Here is a 21379-nt window from a genome sequence, read left to right as displayed (position 1 = left end):
CAGATTCAGATGAGTTATCAGTACTTTCAGTTTCTCCCTGAGCAAGTTCCAATAATTTTGACATATTTTTTATTTCCCGGGTAACTATTGACTGGCGATAGTGATTCCGGTGTATTTTATCCTCATGTCCCATAAATTTCGCCACATCCATAACTTGATTTTCGGTAAGTTCCAATTCTACACATTTTGTTGCTATGTGTTTTCTTAATTCGGTACCCCTTAAGGGGTTATATCTAGTCAGGACGCTTAAAAAATCGATTTTTTTATAAACAATTCCTAAGAAGAGTTTTAAATTTATTTGCTCACAATTTTTTATACTTAAAATAGAGCTATTCTACATTGCAGACAAATTTTTTTTTAATAGAAATATTAAAAAATAGTGCCACAATCAGCGTTCTCCCAACCGTCCTCGAAAAAAAGGTGTTTTGCGGTGTACATCAGAACTCAGGACTGGATTATCTAAAATGCAAAAATCGAGAAGTTTTCGTTAGTATAATAGATTAGCTAGTAATTAATCGAAGGAATAATCAAAATATTGATTTTTAACAAAATGGCGGCTTCTCAAAAAAATTTTTTACTTTTCGCATGCAAATTTCGACCTTCAATTATTTATAAAATGACAAAAATAAATCAAAACTTCAAATCCTTCGATTAATCACTAGAAAATATATTCACAAAGGTTGTATAAAAATTTGAGAGCAATCGGTTGAGCCGTTTTTGAGTTATCGTGTACACCGACTTTGAAAACATAGTTTTGAGAAAAACGCGTTTGAAGTTTTGAAAAAGTTTGACACATAGTAAAATTCTTTATTCTTTAACTTACACTGAATCATCTATTCCAGGGCCATACAGTAAACCCTCAATTTCTTTGGCAGACTCCAAAACATCGATTTGGTGCTGTCTTCGAGCTATTCTTCCATCTCGAGTCGCTTCCTGCGCTCTATGGTCAGATATCGCGACACGCTCTTCATCCTCTTTTTGGGCATATTCATGTGCGCTCGGTCCAATACACACACCCATTGCATACATAAAATATAATAAAGATGAAGTACCCTCATTGAATATACCAGCCGCGACATTAGCTGCTATTTCAACGATTTTTGATCCGCAGGGAATGATTTTTGGTGAAATTTTCCAAATAAGCTGATTATAACTTTCGTTGTTATTTTGATTAAATCCACCGACACATCTTTCCAATAATTTTTCATTGCTAAGATCTGTATAAATTGGACGAATAGCTTCGATTACATCAGCAGGTAACGGTTCATAATCGTGGTGAAATGCAGCTAATTCATTTGAAGCTGCTGCTCGCTGCCAAGAGCACCAAGAGTCCGGTCCGATCGGGCAATTCTCGTGCAAAGGATTGTCATCGGTTGAGCAATAATGATGAAATGTAGCCCATATAGCATTATGCATTTTCTCAACAGAATCACAATTTCTTCTTATTGCCAAACCATAATAGACTGTGAGTTTGTCAATCATCTTGCCAGTAAGTCGACCTTTGCCACCAAGAGTTTTTCGTTGAACCTTTTTCTTGCCTTTGACAACGGTATCCACATATTTCTTAACAACTTCTCGAAGTCGCGTGCCCATTCGCTTCTGTACATGCCCAATGCACTCTTTTTTACAAATCTCTACAGATTCATATGGTGCAGCTTTTAATATCCCGGAGTATGTTTTGGAGTCACCGTCACCGATGTAGTTTTTATACATGATTCCAAAACTTTTCATTGAACGCTTGAACATTTCAATTATAGCATCCACCTCCATTTTTCCGGAAGAACCTGAATGATTGGCGGAACAACTTTTTTTGTGGTTTTCATACCAATCCTGATAATCTTCAGTATGCAATTTTTTATTCCAAACTTCGCACTGTTTGCAATACGAACTTTTCACACAAACATCCAATATTTTTCCGGAATAATAGCCAATCAATGATGCAACACCGTATAAAGAGCTAAATCCTCGTTTTTTCCAAGTTCCATCGCCAGATACAGTGAGTTCTGTTGAATGAGCTTCGCCTTGATTTGCAGATGTGAACTGTTTTTCTTCAGTACGAGCATTATCTAAAAGCTTATCGGTGGCAATTTGTACACAACCATGTATATTTTTCAGAATCATGTCATATGTACTCTGAGTTAAAAAAGCGGGCATGTCCATTAGACCACAAAACTTTTTTGCACCTTTCAGTCCTAATCCGAGTATTCTCATTACAAAAATAAAACGTCTATTTATTGCATATGAATGCCCAATAAACGGACAAGAATTGATAGTACGCGTTGCACATTCGTCGCACAGCAAAACAATCTTAAAACCAAGACCACGTTCAGATGAAGTTTGGAATTTTATATCTCCACCACAAGATTTGCATTTTACATATTCAGAAATTGCCGCAAAAACCGTGATAAAGTTCAAAATCCTGTATTCGACAGTTGCATCTCGAGGCACAATAACAGAATCTTGATTTGTTATTTTTTTCGCAGATGCACTAAAACTACCTTCGTTGGTTTCAGATGTTTTTGGATTAAAAACATGTCTTCTCTTTTTGTTTCTACCTTTATGTGCACTTGTAGATTTCCGCTTATCCCTATTTACTTTCATTTTAACACACACCAATCAAAAGCTAACTAAAATAAGTATGACAGAAGTGCTGTGAGTAGCAAACAGTTCTACAATATTTGTCAGCTGTGGGACGAAAACCGTTAAATCTAGCTGACAGATATAAGCAGGACAATAATATAAAATCAAATAATGTATAGATATACAAAACAAACATTCATATAAGGACCAACGGTCCAGGTAAACAGCTACCGATCGGGTCATTGCCCTACATGCGTGCCGCTACCTATGATCGCGCAGACGCATCTTCACAAATATACTTATAACTCAAAAGATATTGTTTGGATCGACTTGAAATTTTCTGTGTTCATTCTTGAATTATAGTACATTACGAAAATGAAATAAAAAAAAAATCGATTTTTTGAAAATTCTAACTAGATATAACCCCTTAAAGAACTGGGCATAGTAGCACCGCACTCAGATGAAAATTTTCGTAATAAGTTGCACGCTTTCAAATGTTTGAATCTCTTACGGATGTAGTCTGGGATCCCAAATAAAAATGGATTTTTTGGGTGAACTTCAGCAATTAAGCGATACTTTTGAAGCATCTTTATGCAATCGTGCAAATTTTTGTGGAGTAATACCGATACAGTTCGATTTTTTTTACCACGTATTAAAAATCTGGAATAATTATTTGCCTTATTTTTATCCTCGTTTGACAAATTGTTATATGCAGAATCAGTTTTTTCATTAATAACTGTATAATTGGCATAATCGGATAATAGAACTCTTTCAATTTCGCCTGCGCGGCGCCTGTTGAAAAGTTGTAGGGATATTAGTGTAGCTTCTCCTAAAGCGATCCATCCGGAATACGAAAAATTGTCTGCTAAATAGGTTAAAGCTTTCTTTCGAATATTTTTTAAGTGGTTGTGCAACTTTCTGATATCGTCTATAGGGGGAAGAACAATTTTCTGTTGCCTTTTAAGTAAAGCTCTTGTCTCCTCTACTGTTTTGTTTATGCTTACAGCATAATCGTCAATCAAAATCTTTAAAAAACCTTCAGTACACTGTTTCTTTTGAATATCGTTGTTCTTAATACATTCTGTTATATACTGATTACCTATTTGCTTCAAATATGTTCCCATGTTAAACGCATTAGATGGGACTTTATACAGGGTGTCCGGTAATAGGGTGCCAAGCCGGATACCCCAGTTAGAGCGGCCGATTCTGAAGAGAAAACTCTTATGAAATTTTTTCGCGAAACCCTTAATTTAGAAGTTATTAAGGGTAGAAATTATTAATATTTTATTCGTCGAGCAGGAGGAGCGAAAAATCCGGGAATCGGATTGGCAGACAATTGACGCACCAATACACTTTAATTAGTATATCATATTACCATATGATCCAATTGAAGATCTGGCAGTAAGACATAGAGTGTGTGGGGAAGGGGGGAGGGAGGTTGTGAGACTGAGCGTGGAAAAACAATTGAACCGAAGCGCTCAGTTTCGAGTGTCGGCCAACAATAGGCTTGAAAAAACCGAAATATGAATTACGTTTAATTGATCAAAGAATATTAAAACTCTTACAACTTCAAATAAACGTAATCAAAAGGTTGATTAGTGAATAGAAAAAATTGTGGTGATGACAACGAGCCTAAACATGACGTAGATACGACAGCTTTTGATTAAGTTAACTCGTAGTTACCTATAATTATTAAAACTAATAAATGTCGCATTTACACTGCGATTAGACTCAATTTCATCGTAAAAAATGCATCGATTTTTTGAAAAATATCTTTATTACAGTTGTATTTGGGCTATCTTTTCCCCACCACCTTGCGGTAAATAGCTTGGCGCGTTTTTTATATAGTGGTTTCCCCAGGAGGCCTAATCCACTTTCCTAATTTAATGTAGGAGCTGCTCAAAGTGGCGACCGTTTTGCTCCGAGCATAGCTCGCTCCTTCGAACTATGTTCCGCGTTGTACGGTGCACCATATCTGGCGTAATAGAACGGAAGGCCGCAACAATAGCATCGCGGACTTGCTCTTCCGTCCCATTACGCCAGTCCTCTACCAAGGCCTTGACGTGGCCCCATAAAAAAAAATCCAGTGGATTTAGGTCCGGGGATCTCGCAGGCCATGTAATAGGGCCACCACGGCCCATCCACCTCTCCGGGAACAAGTCGTTCAGGGTGCTTCGCACGTTCAATCGGTAGTGCGGAGGCGCACCGTCGTGCTGGAAGATGAGATTATTCCGCACGTGGAGCGGCACATCTTCCAGCAGGACACCGAGTTGTTCCCTCAGAAAATCGGCGTACACTTCCCCGTTAAGCCTCGGTGGTAGAAAATACGGACCGATCTGTAAATTTAGAAAGAAAAAAAAACGATTAGTATAATCAGCCGAATGAAAAGGATCTTTTAATTACTTACGATATTATTTCCAATGAGGCCTGCCCAGACGTTGACCGTGTACCGATACTGGAACGCACATTCACGAGCGGCATGGGGATTTTCCTCTCTCCAAACTATGTAGTTTCGAGAGTTGAAAATCCCATTCGGCGTGAATGTGGATTCGTCAGTCCACAGTATCCTGTCGGGGAAATCTGGATCCCTTCGGCATTGCGCAAGAAATCCTAATTAGAAAACATTTTTATTAATTAGCTATCTATATTAAATCGTATTTAATTGAAACCGAAAATAATAGTCGAAGTTACCTTGGCAGAAGTGCACCCGACTTTCAAAATCGCGCGGCAGTAGCTGCTGGACGCGGTAAAAATGGTACGGCCGCAAAGCCGTTCCTATGCAGGATTTCTCCATCTGCAAATTTGGATAAACCAAATTTGCGTGCGGCACCACGCAAGTTGTCTTGCTCACTTAAAAAGTGTTGGATGATTTCATCCTCCAATTGTACACTGATATTACGCGATCTAGCATGATCACGGTTAACCCGTAGGCTCAGTCTTTCGCGCGAACATCGCACAATATTTAAAATCGCGCGTCGTTTCGGGTGGTATTGGCGATTAGGAAAGCGGCTCGCATACAAACGCTCCGCGGCACTTGCGTTTTCATTCGCCATACCATACGTTATCAGTATGTCCGTCAATTCTACACTGGTTAAATTTTCCATGACTATTTCAAAAAATAAAAAATGCAGGAGGTCTCTACAATTCGGAGGACTCGCTACGAATGCTGCGTTGATTTGAAAACATTCAAAATGTAAACAAATGTTGCGCTTGACGATTACAACAGTTGAACGTTTAAAATACTTATTTTTTGCATTTTGTTTTTAGCAAAAAAGGAAATAGTTGTTTACATTTTGAATGTTTTCAAATCAACGCAGCATTCGTAGCGAGTCCTCCGAATTGTAGAGACCTCCTGCATTTTTTATTTTTTGAAATAGTCATGGAAAATTTAACCAGTGTAGAATTGACGGACATACTGATAACGTATGGTATGGCGAATGAAAACGGGAGTGCCGCGGAGCGTTTGTATGCGAGCCGCTTTCCTAATCGCCAATACCACCCGAAACGACGCGCGATTTTAAATATTGTGCGATGTTCGCGCGAAAGACTGAGCCTACGGGTTAACCGTGATCATGCCAGATCGCGTAATATCAGTGTACAATTGGAGGATGAAATCATCCAACACTTTTTAAGTGAGCAAGACAGCTTGCGTGGTGCCGCACGCAAATTTGGTTTATCCAAATTTGCAGTTGGAGAAATCCTGCATAGGAACGGCTTGCGGCCGTACCATTTTTACCGCGTCCAGCAGCTACTGCCGCGCGATTTTGAAAGTCGGGTGCACTTCTGCCAAGGTAACTTCGACTATTATTTTCGGTTTCAATTAAATACGATTTAATATAGATAGCTAATTAATAAAAATGTTTTCTAATTAGGATTTCTTGCGCAATGCCGAAGGGATCCAGATTTCCCCGACAGGATACTGTGGACTGACGAATCCACATTCACGCCGAATGGGATTTTCAACTCTCGAAACTACATAGTTTGGAGAGAGGAAAATCCCCATGCCGCTCGTGAATGTGCGTTCCAGTATCGGTACACGGTCAACGTCTGGGCAGGCCTCATTGGAAATAATATCGTAAGTAATTAAAAGATCCTTTTCATTCGGCTGATTATACTAATCGTTTTTTTTTCTTTCTAAATTTACAGATCGGTCCGTATTTTCTACCACCGAGGCTTAACGGGGAAGTGTACGCCGATTTTCTGAGGGAACAACTCGGTGTCCTGCTGGAAGATGTGCCGCTCCACGTGCGGAATAATCTCATCTTCCAGCACGACGGTGCGCCTCCGCACTACCGATTGAACGTGCGAAGCACCCTGAACGACATGTTCCCGGAGAGGTGGATGGGCCGTGGTGGCCCTATTACATGGCCTGCGAGATCCCCGGACCTAAATCCACTGGATTTTTTTTTATGGGGCCACGTCAAGGCCTTGGTAGAGGACTGGCGTAATGGGACGGAAGAGCAAGTCCGCGATGCTATTGTTGCGGCCTTCCGTTCTATTACGCCAGATATGGTGCACCGTGCAACGCGGAACATAGTTCGAAGGAGCGAACTATGCTCGGAGCAAAACGGTCGCCACTTTGAGCAGCTCCTACATTAAATTAGGAAAGTGGATTAGGCCTCCTGGGGAAACCACTATAAAAAAAACGCGCCAAGCTATTTACCGCAAGGTGGTGGGGAAAAGATAGCCCAAATACAACTGTAATAAAGATATTTTTCAAAAAATCGATGCATTTTTTACGATGAAATTGAGTCTAATCGCAGTGTAAATGCGACATTTATTAGTTTTAATAATTATAGGTAACTACGAGTTAACTTAATCAAAAGCTGTCGTATCTACGTCATGTTTAGGCTCGTTGTCATCACCACAATTTTTTCTATTCACTAATCAACCTTTTGATTACGTTTAATTGAAGTTGTAAGAGTTTTAATATTCTTTGATCAATTAAACGTAATTCATATTTCGGTTTTTTCAAGCCTATTGTTGGCCGACACTCGAAACTGAGCGTTTCGGTTCAATTGTTTTTCCACGCTCAGTCTCACAACCTCCCTCCCCCCTTCCCCACACACTCTATATCTTACTGCCAGATCTTCAATTGGATCATATGGTAATATGATATACTAATTAAAGTGTATTGGTGCGTCAATTGTCTGCCAATCCGATTCCCGGATTTTTCGCTCCTCCTGCTCGACGAATAAAATATTAATAATTTCTACCCTTAATAACTTCTAAATTAAGGGTTTCGCGAAAAAATTTCATAAGAGTTTTCTCCTCAGAATCGGCCGCTCTAACTGGGGTATCCGGCTTGGCACCCTATTACCGGACACCCTGTATATATTTTGCTCCGAATCAAACCCTGCTATTACATTGACTGCTGCAATACAGTCATCGTAATATTTAGGCTCATACAATGATGCAAAATCTGTTACTTCTTTATTTATTTGTTTTAACGCACTTAAAAATTTTGCTAATAATCTTATCCGCGCACGAATTAAATCGTGCTGATGTTGAGGTTTATATTTTATACAAAGCTCATTAGCGTATAATATAATCAATTTGTCATAGCGAATCAAACGTGTGTACTTGTCTTCCCGCATTACAGGAAAAACGATTTTTTTTAATACATCGTTAGCTACATTATGTATGCGGGCAGTTACCGCTCGACCCATTATTGTAACACTTCTGCTTCCCTTTTTTTTCTTTTTAGAATTGCATTGATCAAAATGATGTCTTAAAGTTTTTTTAGAAAAAAAGCCTTTACAATTGGAACATGCTGCATAATCAGTGGCTTTTCTATTATTTTCCTGAGTCGGTCTTCTGCAAACAGTTAGTTCTCCCTTGTTTAGATTCTCATCAATATTATGCAAAAAATCGCCCTTTTTTCTTATAGTGTCTATGATTAATTTTCTCTCCCGACATCCTTTAGGGAGAACTGAAAATTTCTTTACGTCATCCTGATCAGCATGTTTAGATTCAAGATGGCGAGCAATTTTTGTTTGCAATTTTTTGCAGTAGATGCAAATTTTTTTTTTTATTTTGGATGATCTCGGTAGGACAAACATTTCTTCATCATTACATGCAGCTTTTCCAGGAATATTTACTGATATTTCTAAATCAGTTGATTCTTTAGAAATATTTTTTATACTCCTGCCAGAATTATTGTTAGCATCTTTTGTATATTCAAAAGAAGATTCCGATGATTGATCATAATCCGCTGGATTGTAGTCAGAATCAGACATAGTTTCTTTATCAACCTAAAATTTATTATACATGCATATATAAGTATATAGATTGATGTGAAATCTTATTTCATACACAAATTTTGTGTTTATTAAAACAACCTACCGGCTCCTGTACTCTTTCTGAAAAATCAGTTTCTGCAAATGCAGGAATATTATTACAAATTTGGTGATATGGCTCAAGAGCAACTGACAATGCACTCTGTTTGTCTGCAATATCAAAAAACTTTCAACTAACAATTACATAAAATATTTAGCAATTATAGTTATTTATATACAAAGTATATTGAAGTAAACAAACACAAGTCTCTTCAATATAGTAAAGCTAAAACATTTTTAGTCTATCACATAAGAACAATATATTATAAGTAGTTTTAATAGACATAAATATATCAAGTCGATAGTGAGAGTAGCTCATTAATTAATTAGTTATAATAATATAAAAATATAACCTTGATTTTCAAAATTTTGATTATTTTCTTCATTTTCTTCAATCCTTGTTATATTGACTATTTGTATTTTTTCCAATACCACAATTGGATATATGCTTTCAAGTTTATTACTCCTTGTATCAGAAGAAGCAGCTGGTAAAAGATTTTGCATTTATTATCAACAATAATGAATAAGAATTAATATAACTTAAATTTTATCTTTGCGGTAGTGTTGAATTATTTACATATTAGTTTTTATTACTTGTTACGATAAAAGAAAAGCACATAGTAAAGAAGAATAGTCACTGTTTGTAATTATGTATAAAATGTTATAAAATAATAATAGAAGCAGAGCAAATATTCTCAAATAATAATAACTAATATTGCGTAGTTAGTAGGACATGTAAGAAAATATCTATTTCCTTCATCGATAACACTGGCAAAATCAGTAAACTTTATACGTATAATGAATAGAAAATTAAATATAGAAATAAAATTTGAAGCGTTATGAAAGTTCAAAATAAGTAAATGAATAGCAAGTAAAAAGTAAAAGATATAATATATGAATATATATTATATGTATATATTAAAACCACAATTAAGTAATTCCTAATTGCGTATATTACCAATCTATTCCTAAGTATAAAATATTAAATTGATATTTTAAAGACCATATATAATTTTTAAGTACAATTTAATGAGCTATTTATGAAGAATTAATTTTTAACTTTAAATCTAATTTTCTATAAGGATTTATTTTAAAAAATATAGAATAAAATTTATTACGTAAAATTCCTGTTGTAATAATGGAAGCCATGCTGAAAAGAACGTTCGAGAGGATTCAGTGTGAATCTTCGATTTTTTTTTTCATATCTCTTAATATTTAGTGCGTTTAAGAACATAATACTACAAAATTTAATCATACCTCCAATTTTTTAAATTTGAAGTACTTTAACGAAAATCACTGCTGGCAATCTACAAAACTGAAGTTAAAATAGAAAGGCACTGGACTAGATCGCGGTCTATCTAGAAGTTTCTTTTCCGAAAGTTGCGTGACTGTGTCTGGATCTAACCATAATCCCCGTAGCTAAAACTGAACAAAAGCCATGTTCCGTTAATACTGCAAGTAGGATGAGTTCGACCAAAACCTGTATGATAAAATTCTACCATGTAGGATTGCCAATTTGCAGTGAATTAGACAGTCAGTATAAGTATTTTCGAAAAATTGGCAATCCTACACGGTAAATTTTACCTTAGGTTTTGGTCGGACTCACCCTAGGCATATATAACTATAAATATAATTACTTTCTGTAATATCAGCTTATCTTTATAATATATTTTTAAATAAAACTTATTTTGGATAATAGTTATTGCAACTTCAATCAAGTCATTGTCCGTTCGCCGTTGGCACGTCAGTAATACCCCAATAAGGTAGCCTAATTTGGCCCAATCTCTCTAATCAGTCTGATCACCAACCCTCTGAATCTCCTGATCGCGGATCGATGATCGACCTCACTCGGAAGTCAATAATCCATCTGGAAATTTTTATTTCGACGTTGCATTCCTGCGGTTAGGTTTGATCATGATGGGGATCGGATCACGAACGTAAATGTCCTCAGTGTACGGGTGATGGCAGAGAACTGTACGTAAACGCTTTACGGTTTCCGTAACGTAACGTGGTTCAAGGCAGAGAAAACGTAATCCGTAAGAGACAAGCAACGATCACTGAATTGGACGGACGCTTTTGCACGCTGGCGGGATTTATGTCGTATTTTGAAAATATTAAAATTATTTCATACAAAAGCTGATCAAATAAAGAGAAGAGAAATCATAAATAAGAGGCTGAAATCCAAATTGAATATATAACAGAATACCGTAAATTATACATACATATATATATATTAACAAAAATATCAATTTAATAACCTTATATATAGAAATTGATTTATTTCGGTGCATAAAGTCAATAGAATATGATTTTGTAATATCGAACAATATTTATTTATTAGCTGCTTAAAATGAGAAAAACAAGAAAAGGACAATTGTTATATCTGACACTGCATTGTATAGTTTTGTACCTTTTATTTCTACGAAAAAAGAAACAAATTAGATGGGTTAATAGAAGATGGCTTGTTAGACCCTTTAATTTAACAAGAGATGTAAATGGAGATTACGCTACTTTGTTTCAAGATATAAAAAATGATGTACAACTTTTTTATCGTTATACGAGAATGTCAAGAGTACATTTTGAAAAGTTATTAACAATGGTTAAACCTTATCTAAAAAAAAGGAGTTTACGTGCTTTAAATCCTGAACTTAGACTGTTAATAACTTTAAGGTACGTCTTATTTGTGTAATTTTCCTAACACACTATTGGAAACAATAAAATATTTATAAGCTTTTCAACACATCTGGTCTTTTGTAAATCCCACCTATTTAACTTATTGCATTTTCAATCTGTTATCAATGGTATTAAAAAACTATATGAGAATCTTGTTACATATTTTTAATCCTAAGATTTTTAAAAAGTTTTCTATTAAATTTAATATCAATGTTTATTATATTGCAGATATATAGCTACAGGTGACTTATATTTTACGATTGCTATAGCATTTCGCGTTGGAGAGTCTACAGTTCGATCTATCGTAAAAGAAGTTTGCGATGTTTTAATAAAAGTTTTGCAGCCAATATATCTCTCTCTACCTACAAAAAATGAATGGAGAAATAATGCAAAAGGATACTGGGCAAGATGGAATATGCCAAACTGTTTAGGTTCCATAGACGGAAAGCACATCCGATTACGCTGTCCTCCAAATTCTGGTAGTTTATACTTCAACTATAAAAAATATTATAGTATTGTACTTTTAGCCATTGCTGATCATCTATACAGATTTGTCTTAGTTGATATTGGGGCATATGGAGGTAAAAAATACAAAATAAATAGTTTATTGTTTCAGCATAATTTAGTTTTAGCTGTGTAATTAATTTAATTTATAGGAAATAGTGATGGTGGAATATTCAGTGATAGCAATATAGGCATCAATTTAAGCAATAATAAATTAAATATTCCGGATGGAGATATAAATCTTCCTCATAGTGATTTGAAGACCCCTATGTTTTTTATAGCCGATGATGCATTTCAGCTTTCTAAAAGAATTATGAAACCATATTCCAGCAAAAATTTGCAGTATAGTCAACAAATATTTAATTATAGATTATCTAGAGCACGCAGAACCATCGAAAGTGCTTTTGGAATTTTAGCGAGCAAATGGAGGATACTTCATAATGTTATTTGCGTATTACCTGATACCGCAGACATAATTGTTAATGCATCCGTATGTCTGCATAACTTCGTATTAAAGGAAGAACAGAAATGCGAAAGTAAAGATTTCAGCAAAGAATCAAATTTATATTTTAACCAGGTAGAAAATACACTAATTTCATTTATATACAGTTAAGTTATTGCTTTAAAAAATAACTATTTAATAATGGCCGTTTTAAGAGAAAAATGTTTCATTAATTTTATTTGATTAATTTATATGTATAATTGTATGATAGATAAATTTCAGTGTATATTATATTTGATGTTTTCAACGTTCCTGTATTGGTCCTGTTCTGTTCTTACTGCAAGCTGCAAGTATTGAAATTCTATCATTTGTGTTAGTATAGTATATTCTTGGTACTTGAAATTTACTTGCAGTAATAACGGAACACGACTATAATATAAAATTTGTTTAACACATTATACAATTACAGCGTTGAAACTATCAAATCGAATGCGCTCTGAGTTATCTTAATAATAGCCCGTCTTAGGCTTTTTCATTTCTTTAATATTATATTTTACTCAATTTTCATAAGCATCTAAAGATGATACTATTAAAAACAAACCTTTTTATTAAACACTGAGAACATTTATGTAATCAGCTTCTATAAAATTAATACACTACTCTATTCAAAGGCTGTTTATACTTTATTTTTCATTTACTAGAAATAACACAATTCAAATATTTCAGAATTTTCTGTGGCTTGATGCGGCAGATGCACCTAATAATGAAGAAAATAATTATGCTTTAAATGGTGATCGTCAAAGAAATACTTTGAAAGACTATTTTATATCTACAGCAGGTCAAGTACAATGGCAGCACGAATATGTCCAAAGGGGTGCATATCGAAATAATGAATAATAGCAAATTAAAGGTATTGCTTGTTTAATAAACATTCAGAATATATTTTTAAAAATACTTTGTTTTGCATAGGTTCGTGACAGTATTACTTTGGTTGGAGAAATATATTTGAGAGTTCTCTTAGAGAGAGAAAGAGAGAGTTTTGTGCCTTCACCTATGTTAAATTGATATAAATGCAGTCGTTTAAATGTTCTAAGGAAGATTAGAGGAAAATTGTAATCTTATCATTATTATATATTTTTAAAATAATTGTTGCATTTAAAATATATCATGATATTAATGATGCATATGTCTATTTATTACTTTTAATATCATACCAATTTGATATAATAGCTGATCTAAGTAAAAAATGAAATTGTTATATATTATAACTTTAATTATTTTTATTTCATATTTGTTTAATACAAATTATTTTACAGCTACAATAATATCTAAATATACTATGTTTTATTATTAATTTAAAATATCATAACAACGCAGTTTATTTTTTATTAAAGTAAGAATTTCTTGACAAATGATTATATATTTTACATAAAATATTTGAAAAATTATACATTTGTAATCTTTTTGATGCTATTTATTTCAATATAATAACAAACATCAAATTAGATAGAATATACAGTACTTACACACTTCTAAATACAATTATTTAAATACAATCATGTTTTTATTTAATAAAGAAAATTTTATAATATCCCAAAATTATCACAGAATTGAAATAACAATAAACTATTATTTTAATTAAACTTTCAATATGCTTAAAGTTACTGCTTTTTAAGAATTATTGCATGTATTTTTCACTTAACGAAGAAGTTAATGCATCCATTAACATTTTTCGTCTAATATCTTTCTCTGTTTCCGGTACATTATCAAACTGAGCTTTCAAGAAGTCAAAGAAGGCATCATTTACGGTTGAAGAATCTTTTTCCATAAAATTAGAAATTCGTTGAGTTAACTGAATAACAGTTTGTTCAAGCTCTTTCGTTTCATTTAATTTCCTCTTTTTCAACATGGGTGCTGTATGTTCCTGATTCAAGTTTGCAGAATTTATAGAATTATTATTATTGGATGTGTTGCTTCTCTTGTCATTATTATTTAAATAAGAAGCATTGCAATCATCGTTTTTTATAGCTGATAGTGGGCAATTACTGTATGTACTGGAATTAATTATATGTATATTATATAGTTGTATTAAATAACTAAGTTAATAATATTTTTACCTTCGCCTCTTTATACAATTATCTAAAAATGACATTTGTGCAAAAAAATTGAATTTGCTACGAGGCTTAGAAGCGCTTCCGCTTTTGGATTCACTATCAATCTTTCTTTTTTCTTTTACATATTGGTCTCTTAAGCTTGTGCACCTTTTTTGGCAATATGTCGAATTATACATTTTATCTGAAAGAAACCTTTTTCAATAATATACTTATATCCTATATATCATAACCACTTAATTGGCAGTGCTAAAGATCTTTGATTTTGAATTTAGCTAAATTTTTTGTCGTTGGAAATTAAAATTTAATTCGTTATATATGCTGCAGCATATATTCTTTTAATACTAACCTTTACAATGTTCTATCAATATGGCAGAAATTTCATTCCACGCATTTTCTTTCATTAAACGGTCCTTGAAATTGCTATTGCTTTTATTATATAAAAATGGTCTCTCTCTATACAGTTCTATCAATAATTCATCCCCAGACTTTTCCATAGTGGTAAGACATTCTTGAGGATCAATTTCAGGGTCATCAATGTTATTATTTTCATTATCACTTTCATGAAGATAATAATTTGAATAATAATGATCAGACATATTTAGTTTTGAAAAAAATAAATGGTGACAACCAATTGTATGAATGATTTAAACAAAGTTAAATACTATTTTGTATTACCTAAAAATGGTTAGTACATTAAATAAATTACTTAATTAATATTACGAATTAAGTGAAATGTTTGGAAAATGTATAACTTAATTACTCTTGATGTAAATAATAGTTATTAAACAGAAAACAGCAAAATATGCATATATGTATGTATATTCACTTATGCCTCTTAGTATAATCTTACCTGTAAGTTGTAATATGTAATTATGTACTTATTGGGAGCACAGAAAAAGTTCAATTTCTAAATAGGTTATTAACTTGATATTTATTAATATATTTATATAACCTACGGTATTCTGTTATATATTCAATTTTGATTTCAGCCTCTTATTTATGATTTCTCTTCTCTTTATTTGATCAGCTTTTGTATGAAATAATTTTAATATTTTCAAAATACGACATAAATCCTGCCAGCGTGCAAAAGCGTCCGTCCAATTCAGTGATCGTTGCTTGTCTCTTACGGATTACGTTTTCTCTGCCTTGAACCACGTTACGTTACGGAAACCGTAAAGCGTTTACGTACAGTTCTCTGCCATCACCCTACCTAATTAATCTAATGCAGTGAGGCTAGTTTGTATTTAAGTGTCAATTTAGCAAATCCACAATACCCTCCAGTTAATTATAATAAGAGGAACCAATAATTAGATAAGTATAACATTCTATTTTACAATATAGTATGCAATAAAATTTGTAGAACTTTGTGGAAATACTTTTTCAGATTAAATTGAAAGAAAGCAGCCCTTTTCTCATTACGAAGGACAGAAATGACTGGATAAACAGAAATTTATATTTACATCATTGCGGAGGACAGAACTGACTGGATAACCTGAGATTTATATTCGTAACATTGATAATGAGATGTTTACGTTCTACATTAATGTGCATCAATCAGTATCGCTGGAGAATATTAATGGGTAGAAATTGTTAAAGTATTTGTAAATCATGTATGTTATACATTAAGACATTGAAGTCAACAACAAAATAAATGTTTTAATTTTTCTGTTTTTTTCAACCGATATGGATACCAAGTATTCCAAAGTTTATATTCTAGATTCAAACAATTTTCCTGGAGATAAAACTTTCTTATTTCTATGAATAGAGAAAAGTAGATGAATATTTGCTTATCGTTATTTAATATTCAATAATAATATAAAAGAATATTTATCTACGCTTCTCTAATTAAAGTAAAAAGAAATTATTATCATCTCCAAAAAAATTGTATCAATTTGATATATGTTCTTTCAAAAAATTAGTATAAATATATGTTATTAATAAATAATAATCTAGCATTTCTGGTTTTATTAAATAAATAGTGGAGTGAAATATCATGAGAAAAATTCTTTTGAAAAACAACTGTAGTCTATTAATAAGCGCAGTTAACTTTAGATTTAATTTGCAACAATTAATACCAATAACAGTGTCAACAATCGCATAAGCTAAAAAAATTAAATAGTATAGCCAGTAAAACATTTAAGATTTAAAAATGTAGACTATAGAAATAGCTGTTTACCTATTATTATTAAAATTAAATTAGATGGTTTCGAAATTAATAGAATATTTGCAAATATCACATATTGTACATTGTCTTAAAAACATCTAACCATCGAACTAGTCAAAAAATAATAAAAATGTATTTTCATGATATATGATATATGAGTTATATATAAAAACACCTTTGAGTTGATTTTAAAAAACATTGACGAATAATATGTAATAAGTTCAACAGATTTCAGAATATATGTTAAATAAAATATTTAACACCCAACAAAAATCTGGTAGATATAAGACTAAATTTTTATGGACATAATATGTACTGTATTTTTTTCATTTCTTATTCAGCTTGCAGTTTTTAAATTCTGTATTCAAGTGTAGCAAACTTAACACTACAATAAAATGCTTTAATTTTTGTATGAAATCTGGTAGAATGCAAATTTATTCATAAGACCAGACCCTCAAAAAATGTCAAAAAGTGACCAAATTTTTATCAATATCATGAACATTTAAAGCCTTAAGGCCTATTTCCCATTCAAAATATATAAAAAAGTTACAAAATTCACATCCTGATTATATGAATTTAGGGCCTTGAACTTTAATTTCTTCTCAAAATGCATTAAATTTTGATTAATTAGCTTTTTATAAGAAAAACTTGCAGGTTATTTGGGCATAAAATCTTTAAAATATACTTCAAATATAGTCAATTAATATTATAAGAGAAGTGTCTAAAAGTGTAATTATGATAAAAATTCATCATTGCATTATTTTGTATTTTATTTAATAGATTATTAAATTAATATCTTGAATTGATGCTTTACATTTTGCAACAATGTGGACATTAGAAAATAATTTTTTAGCTTGTATTAATTAAAACAATTATTTAATTTCAACTTCTATATTCTTACAAAAGGGTATAAGATCCCACAAAAAACAAGCTTCTCTTGTAAAAAAGACGACAAGTACATTAATCGTCTAGCATAAATAATATAATAGAAAAAAATATTCCTATTAAAAAAATGGGTGAAAACCAAATATTAGGTAAGTATATATATTGCTTCTGTAACGATAGCTAAACTTTCAACAAAATAATAGTAACACAACAAAATTACTTGCCGGGCCCGATGTATGAAATGGCATTCAATAGACACATTTTAAAATTATGAGAAGCAAAACTTGTATTGTAAGATAGCGACTCAGGTATGAATTTTATGGGCTAGGCATGTAACTTTGTAGTGTTACTATTACTTTTTCCAAATTTAACTTTTGCTATAGTAAAAATATATATTTGCCTAACATCTAAATTTCACCCATTTTTTTAATTCGCATATTTTATTTTATTATATTATTGTTGATAGACGATTTATATACTTACCGTTCTTATTTATAAGCGAAGCTCGATTTTGGTGGGATTTAATATAAGAATTGCTAAAATTGGCGAATTCTAGATTTTCATGTTTCCAGCTTATTATCGTCAAGAGGGTTGCAGATAGAGATTTGGTACAGTGGAGTCTTTTGTAGAACTCGTCGACCTGAATAAAAAAGGTCCTATGGATAATACCGATATCTGTTACGGTTTGGCTGATATATTCATCTGCAGCGTCTATAGAGAGGTAGTTTCGACCGTGGACGAAAAATGATAAAATTTGAAAAATTTGCAGATTTTGATGGAAGCTACCTACCATAGTGCTATAACCTATGAATCTTGTTGTTTTTGAATGCTTTAAATGAAAATGGCATAAAAATGGTTAAAATTGGGGAATCCTGGATTTTCATGTTTTCAGCTTATTATCGTCAAATCGGTTGGAGATACTGATTTGGTATAAAGGAGTGTTTTGTAAAACTCATCGAGCTTTGTAATAAAGGTCGAATGGATAATATCGATATCTGTTACGGTTTGGCTTAAAAATTCATTTGCAAAGTCTACTGTTGCGTTATTTTCCTCGTCGGCCAAACCTGATAAAATTGTAAATATATTTGCAAATTGATTGGTAGCTACCCCTTATGATACTATAACGTATGGATCATCTTGTTTTCAATGCTCTACTCTGTTATGGCATCAGAAATGTTGTAATTGGTGGAACCGGAAGCAAAATGATCTCAGCATTATACATAAACGTATAGGATAACAATATCCTTTTAAATGTAAAAAGATATCTTGTGGAAGAGATGCCTAACATTATTTTTTGTGTATAATATTTCAAGTGCTTGTTCTTAAAATTTAATACAGCAATAATTTACCAATCATCTGAAAATTTATAGGATTAATTAATCAGTAGGAGAACCATATTATTGAAATGTTTATTATTAAGCGTGAAAAAAGGCTTATAAGGTAGTGATGGTGCAATCTTATAGACTATGAATTTTCATGCCGCGCGGAAAATCGAGCAATTTAATTTTTTCTGGCCAAGTATGCAAGTCAGTTCCACTTTTCAAGTTACACAGAAGCATTGCTTCATCAATAAGGAATATTAAGGTATTTTTTTAAAATTGCGAGCGCGCGCGGAAAATCCAGTATTTTAATTTTTTTTGCCAAGTGCGCCTGCCAGTTCCACTTTTTAAGTTAGACAGAAGTATAGCTTGATAAATAAGGAATATTAAGGTATTTTTTTTAAATCGCGAGCGCGTGTTTTCTAGGTAGGTGGTGGTTTAAATTGCGAGCGCGCGCGGAAAATCGAGCATTTTAATTTATTTTGCCAAGTACGCATGTTATTCTACTTTTTAAAATGCATAGAATTATTCCTTGATCATTAGGGAAGGCGAATATATTTTTTTTTAAATTATCGATGCGTTTATTTTAATAAGACAATGGAATAAGTGTTAACGTTTGGTTAAATCCTTTGTCTGACCACATACGGTGGATGTAGCGCAGTTTAGACTTTTGTACTGCGTACAGTCGTAACCGAAACCTTTAGTAAATTAATGTTTTCGGCTGCTGGAAATCGGCTGCTAGTTTCAGTTTCGTCCTTTATCTTAACTGTTACTCCTAATATCAACTATAAATCAGGGCTCTTTTTCAAGCAAACTATATAGTGCCATTTGTATTTTCTTTTCATTAATATAAACTTAAAAATACACAAATTAATGCAATGGAAGCCTCTCTTTAATGGATATACTGCTTTCAATTTCGCAAAATTATTCACTGTATATTCTATCGCATGGAAAATATTAAAATGATGACTTCTATTCATTGTTTCATTTCTGAATGATGTTATCATTATATTTATTATTTAATTGATTTATATATTTCAAAGAGTTTAGGCCCAAAATCACCTGCAAGCTTTTCACTGTTAAAAATTGGCTTCCAAATGTTTTAATATCTCCACCTTCTCCTTAGGTTTAACTCTCAATATTGACTTTGCATTATGGCTCTTTCTATGGTAAACTGGTATCATTTCTGACTTCTTCTATTAACGGGATCCCTCAAGCCCTCTGTAGCCAACATTACGGAACGAAAAACGAGGGAGAATTTTCCAGCGCTATTTTTCAACAAATTTCAATGTTTTTGGGCTTGTTGGAATCGTTAGGACTCGCCTTTTGTTTAAAATAAAGCCGTATTTTCCGAGAAACGTAAAAAAATAAAATTATTTAAAAATTCGCATTAATAATATTCAAACGCAAAACAAATCGAAAAATCGGGCTTCTTTATGACGAGGTGCCAGACCTAACGATTCCAACAAGCCCAAAAACATTGAAATCGGTTGAGAAATAGAGCCGTACCATTGTCCCGCGTTTCTGAGGTGGACGAAAACCAAAAATTTGTAGGAAGGCAGCTAGGCTTCCGCCCCTCTCGTGGCTCACGCTAACGTGTTCCTCCACTCCAGCATCCAAACTTACTGCGAAGCTTTCCTCATATTTACGCTATTCCCCTATCTGTAGCTATACACATATAAATACCGCTAAAATAATGTTGAGAACATTTCGTTTCGCCGATATAATGAAATTGCTAAAAATGCAATTATCATTTTGAAATAAAATTGTAGAAAAGGAGATTTCGTAATGCTTGAAATATAGGGCATACGGCGAAACGCGGGACAATGGTACAGTCGTATTTTTCAAAAGAATTTGATGAGACTAATAATAATTAAAGCCATTCTTCATGTAGATTGTCCTAAAGAGCTCGCATTTTCGATAAAGCTTATAGTTTTTCAGCTATGAACGATTGAAGTTGCACGGCGCACAAATACATATTACTTCTCTCGCGTAGATCAGCTGTTGTGCACGTCCATCTTCAATCGTTCATAATTAGAAAACTATAAGCTTTATCGAAAATGCGAGCTCTTTAGGACAATCTACATGAAGAATGGTTTTAGTTATGACTAGTCTCATCAAATTCTATTGAGAAATACGCCTGTACCATTGTCCCGCGTTTTAACGTAATTTCTGGTCTTCAAGCGTCCTGACTCGTTCATGCTGCAATTTATTTCGAGCAAAGTAAAAATGCATCAACAAGTTGGGTGGCATCATTGAATAGAGCGTGAAAAGGGGAGACGCTTTTATATTTTCATAATTTTGCAACGCTTCTTTTGGTCATTACAACGCGAACTGTAAAAAGATGCATACTCGAAGTA

General features: G+C 32.9%; 3 protein-coding genes across 3 annotated transcripts; 1 reads left to right on the top strand and 2 right to left on the bottom strand.

Moving 5' to 3' along the window:
* Positions 1 to 335: 335 nt before the first annotated feature.
* Positions 336 to 2992, bottom strand: LOC136777991 (uncharacterized). The gene has a single exon (XM_066734581.1). The coding sequence runs from the start codon at positions 2599 to 2601 to the stop codon at positions 820 to 822; it is 1782 nt and encodes a 593-aa protein (XP_066590678.1). The 5' UTR covers positions 2602 to 2992; the 3' UTR covers positions 336 to 819.
* A 4843-nt stretch (positions 2993 to 7835) lies between these two features.
* Positions 7836 to 9422, bottom strand: LOC136778095 (uncharacterized). The gene is made up of 3 exons (XM_066734706.1): positions 9272 to 9422; positions 8926 to 9029; positions 7836 to 8834 (listed from the first exon to the last, which is right to left on the bottom strand). Exons 1-3 carry the CDS (start codon positions 9420 to 9422, stop codon positions 7836 to 7838), a joined length of 1254 nt encoding a protein of 417 aa, XP_066590803.1.
* Positions 9423 to 11481: 2059 nt separating this feature from the next.
* LOC136778094 (uncharacterized) lies at positions 11482 to 13434 on the top strand. The gene is made up of 4 exons (XM_066734705.1): positions 11482 to 11588; positions 11820 to 12172; positions 12248 to 12672; positions 13264 to 13434. Exons 1-4 carry the CDS (start codon positions 11482 to 11484, stop codon positions 13432 to 13434), a joined length of 1056 nt encoding a protein of 351 aa, XP_066590802.1.
* The last annotated feature ends 7945 nt before the right edge of the window (positions 13435 to 21379 follow it).

Source organism: Prorops nasuta, unplaced genomic scaffold, assembly GCF_024137725.1.
Source record: "Prorops nasuta isolate Cenicafe-Biocafe unplaced genomic scaffold, Cenicafe_Pnas_1.2 PNAS00013, whole genome shotgun sequence".
NCBI lineage: Eukaryota > Metazoa > Arthropoda > Insecta > Hymenoptera > Bethylidae > Prorops > Prorops nasuta.
This window is presented reverse-complemented; position numbering and strand designations above follow the sequence as displayed.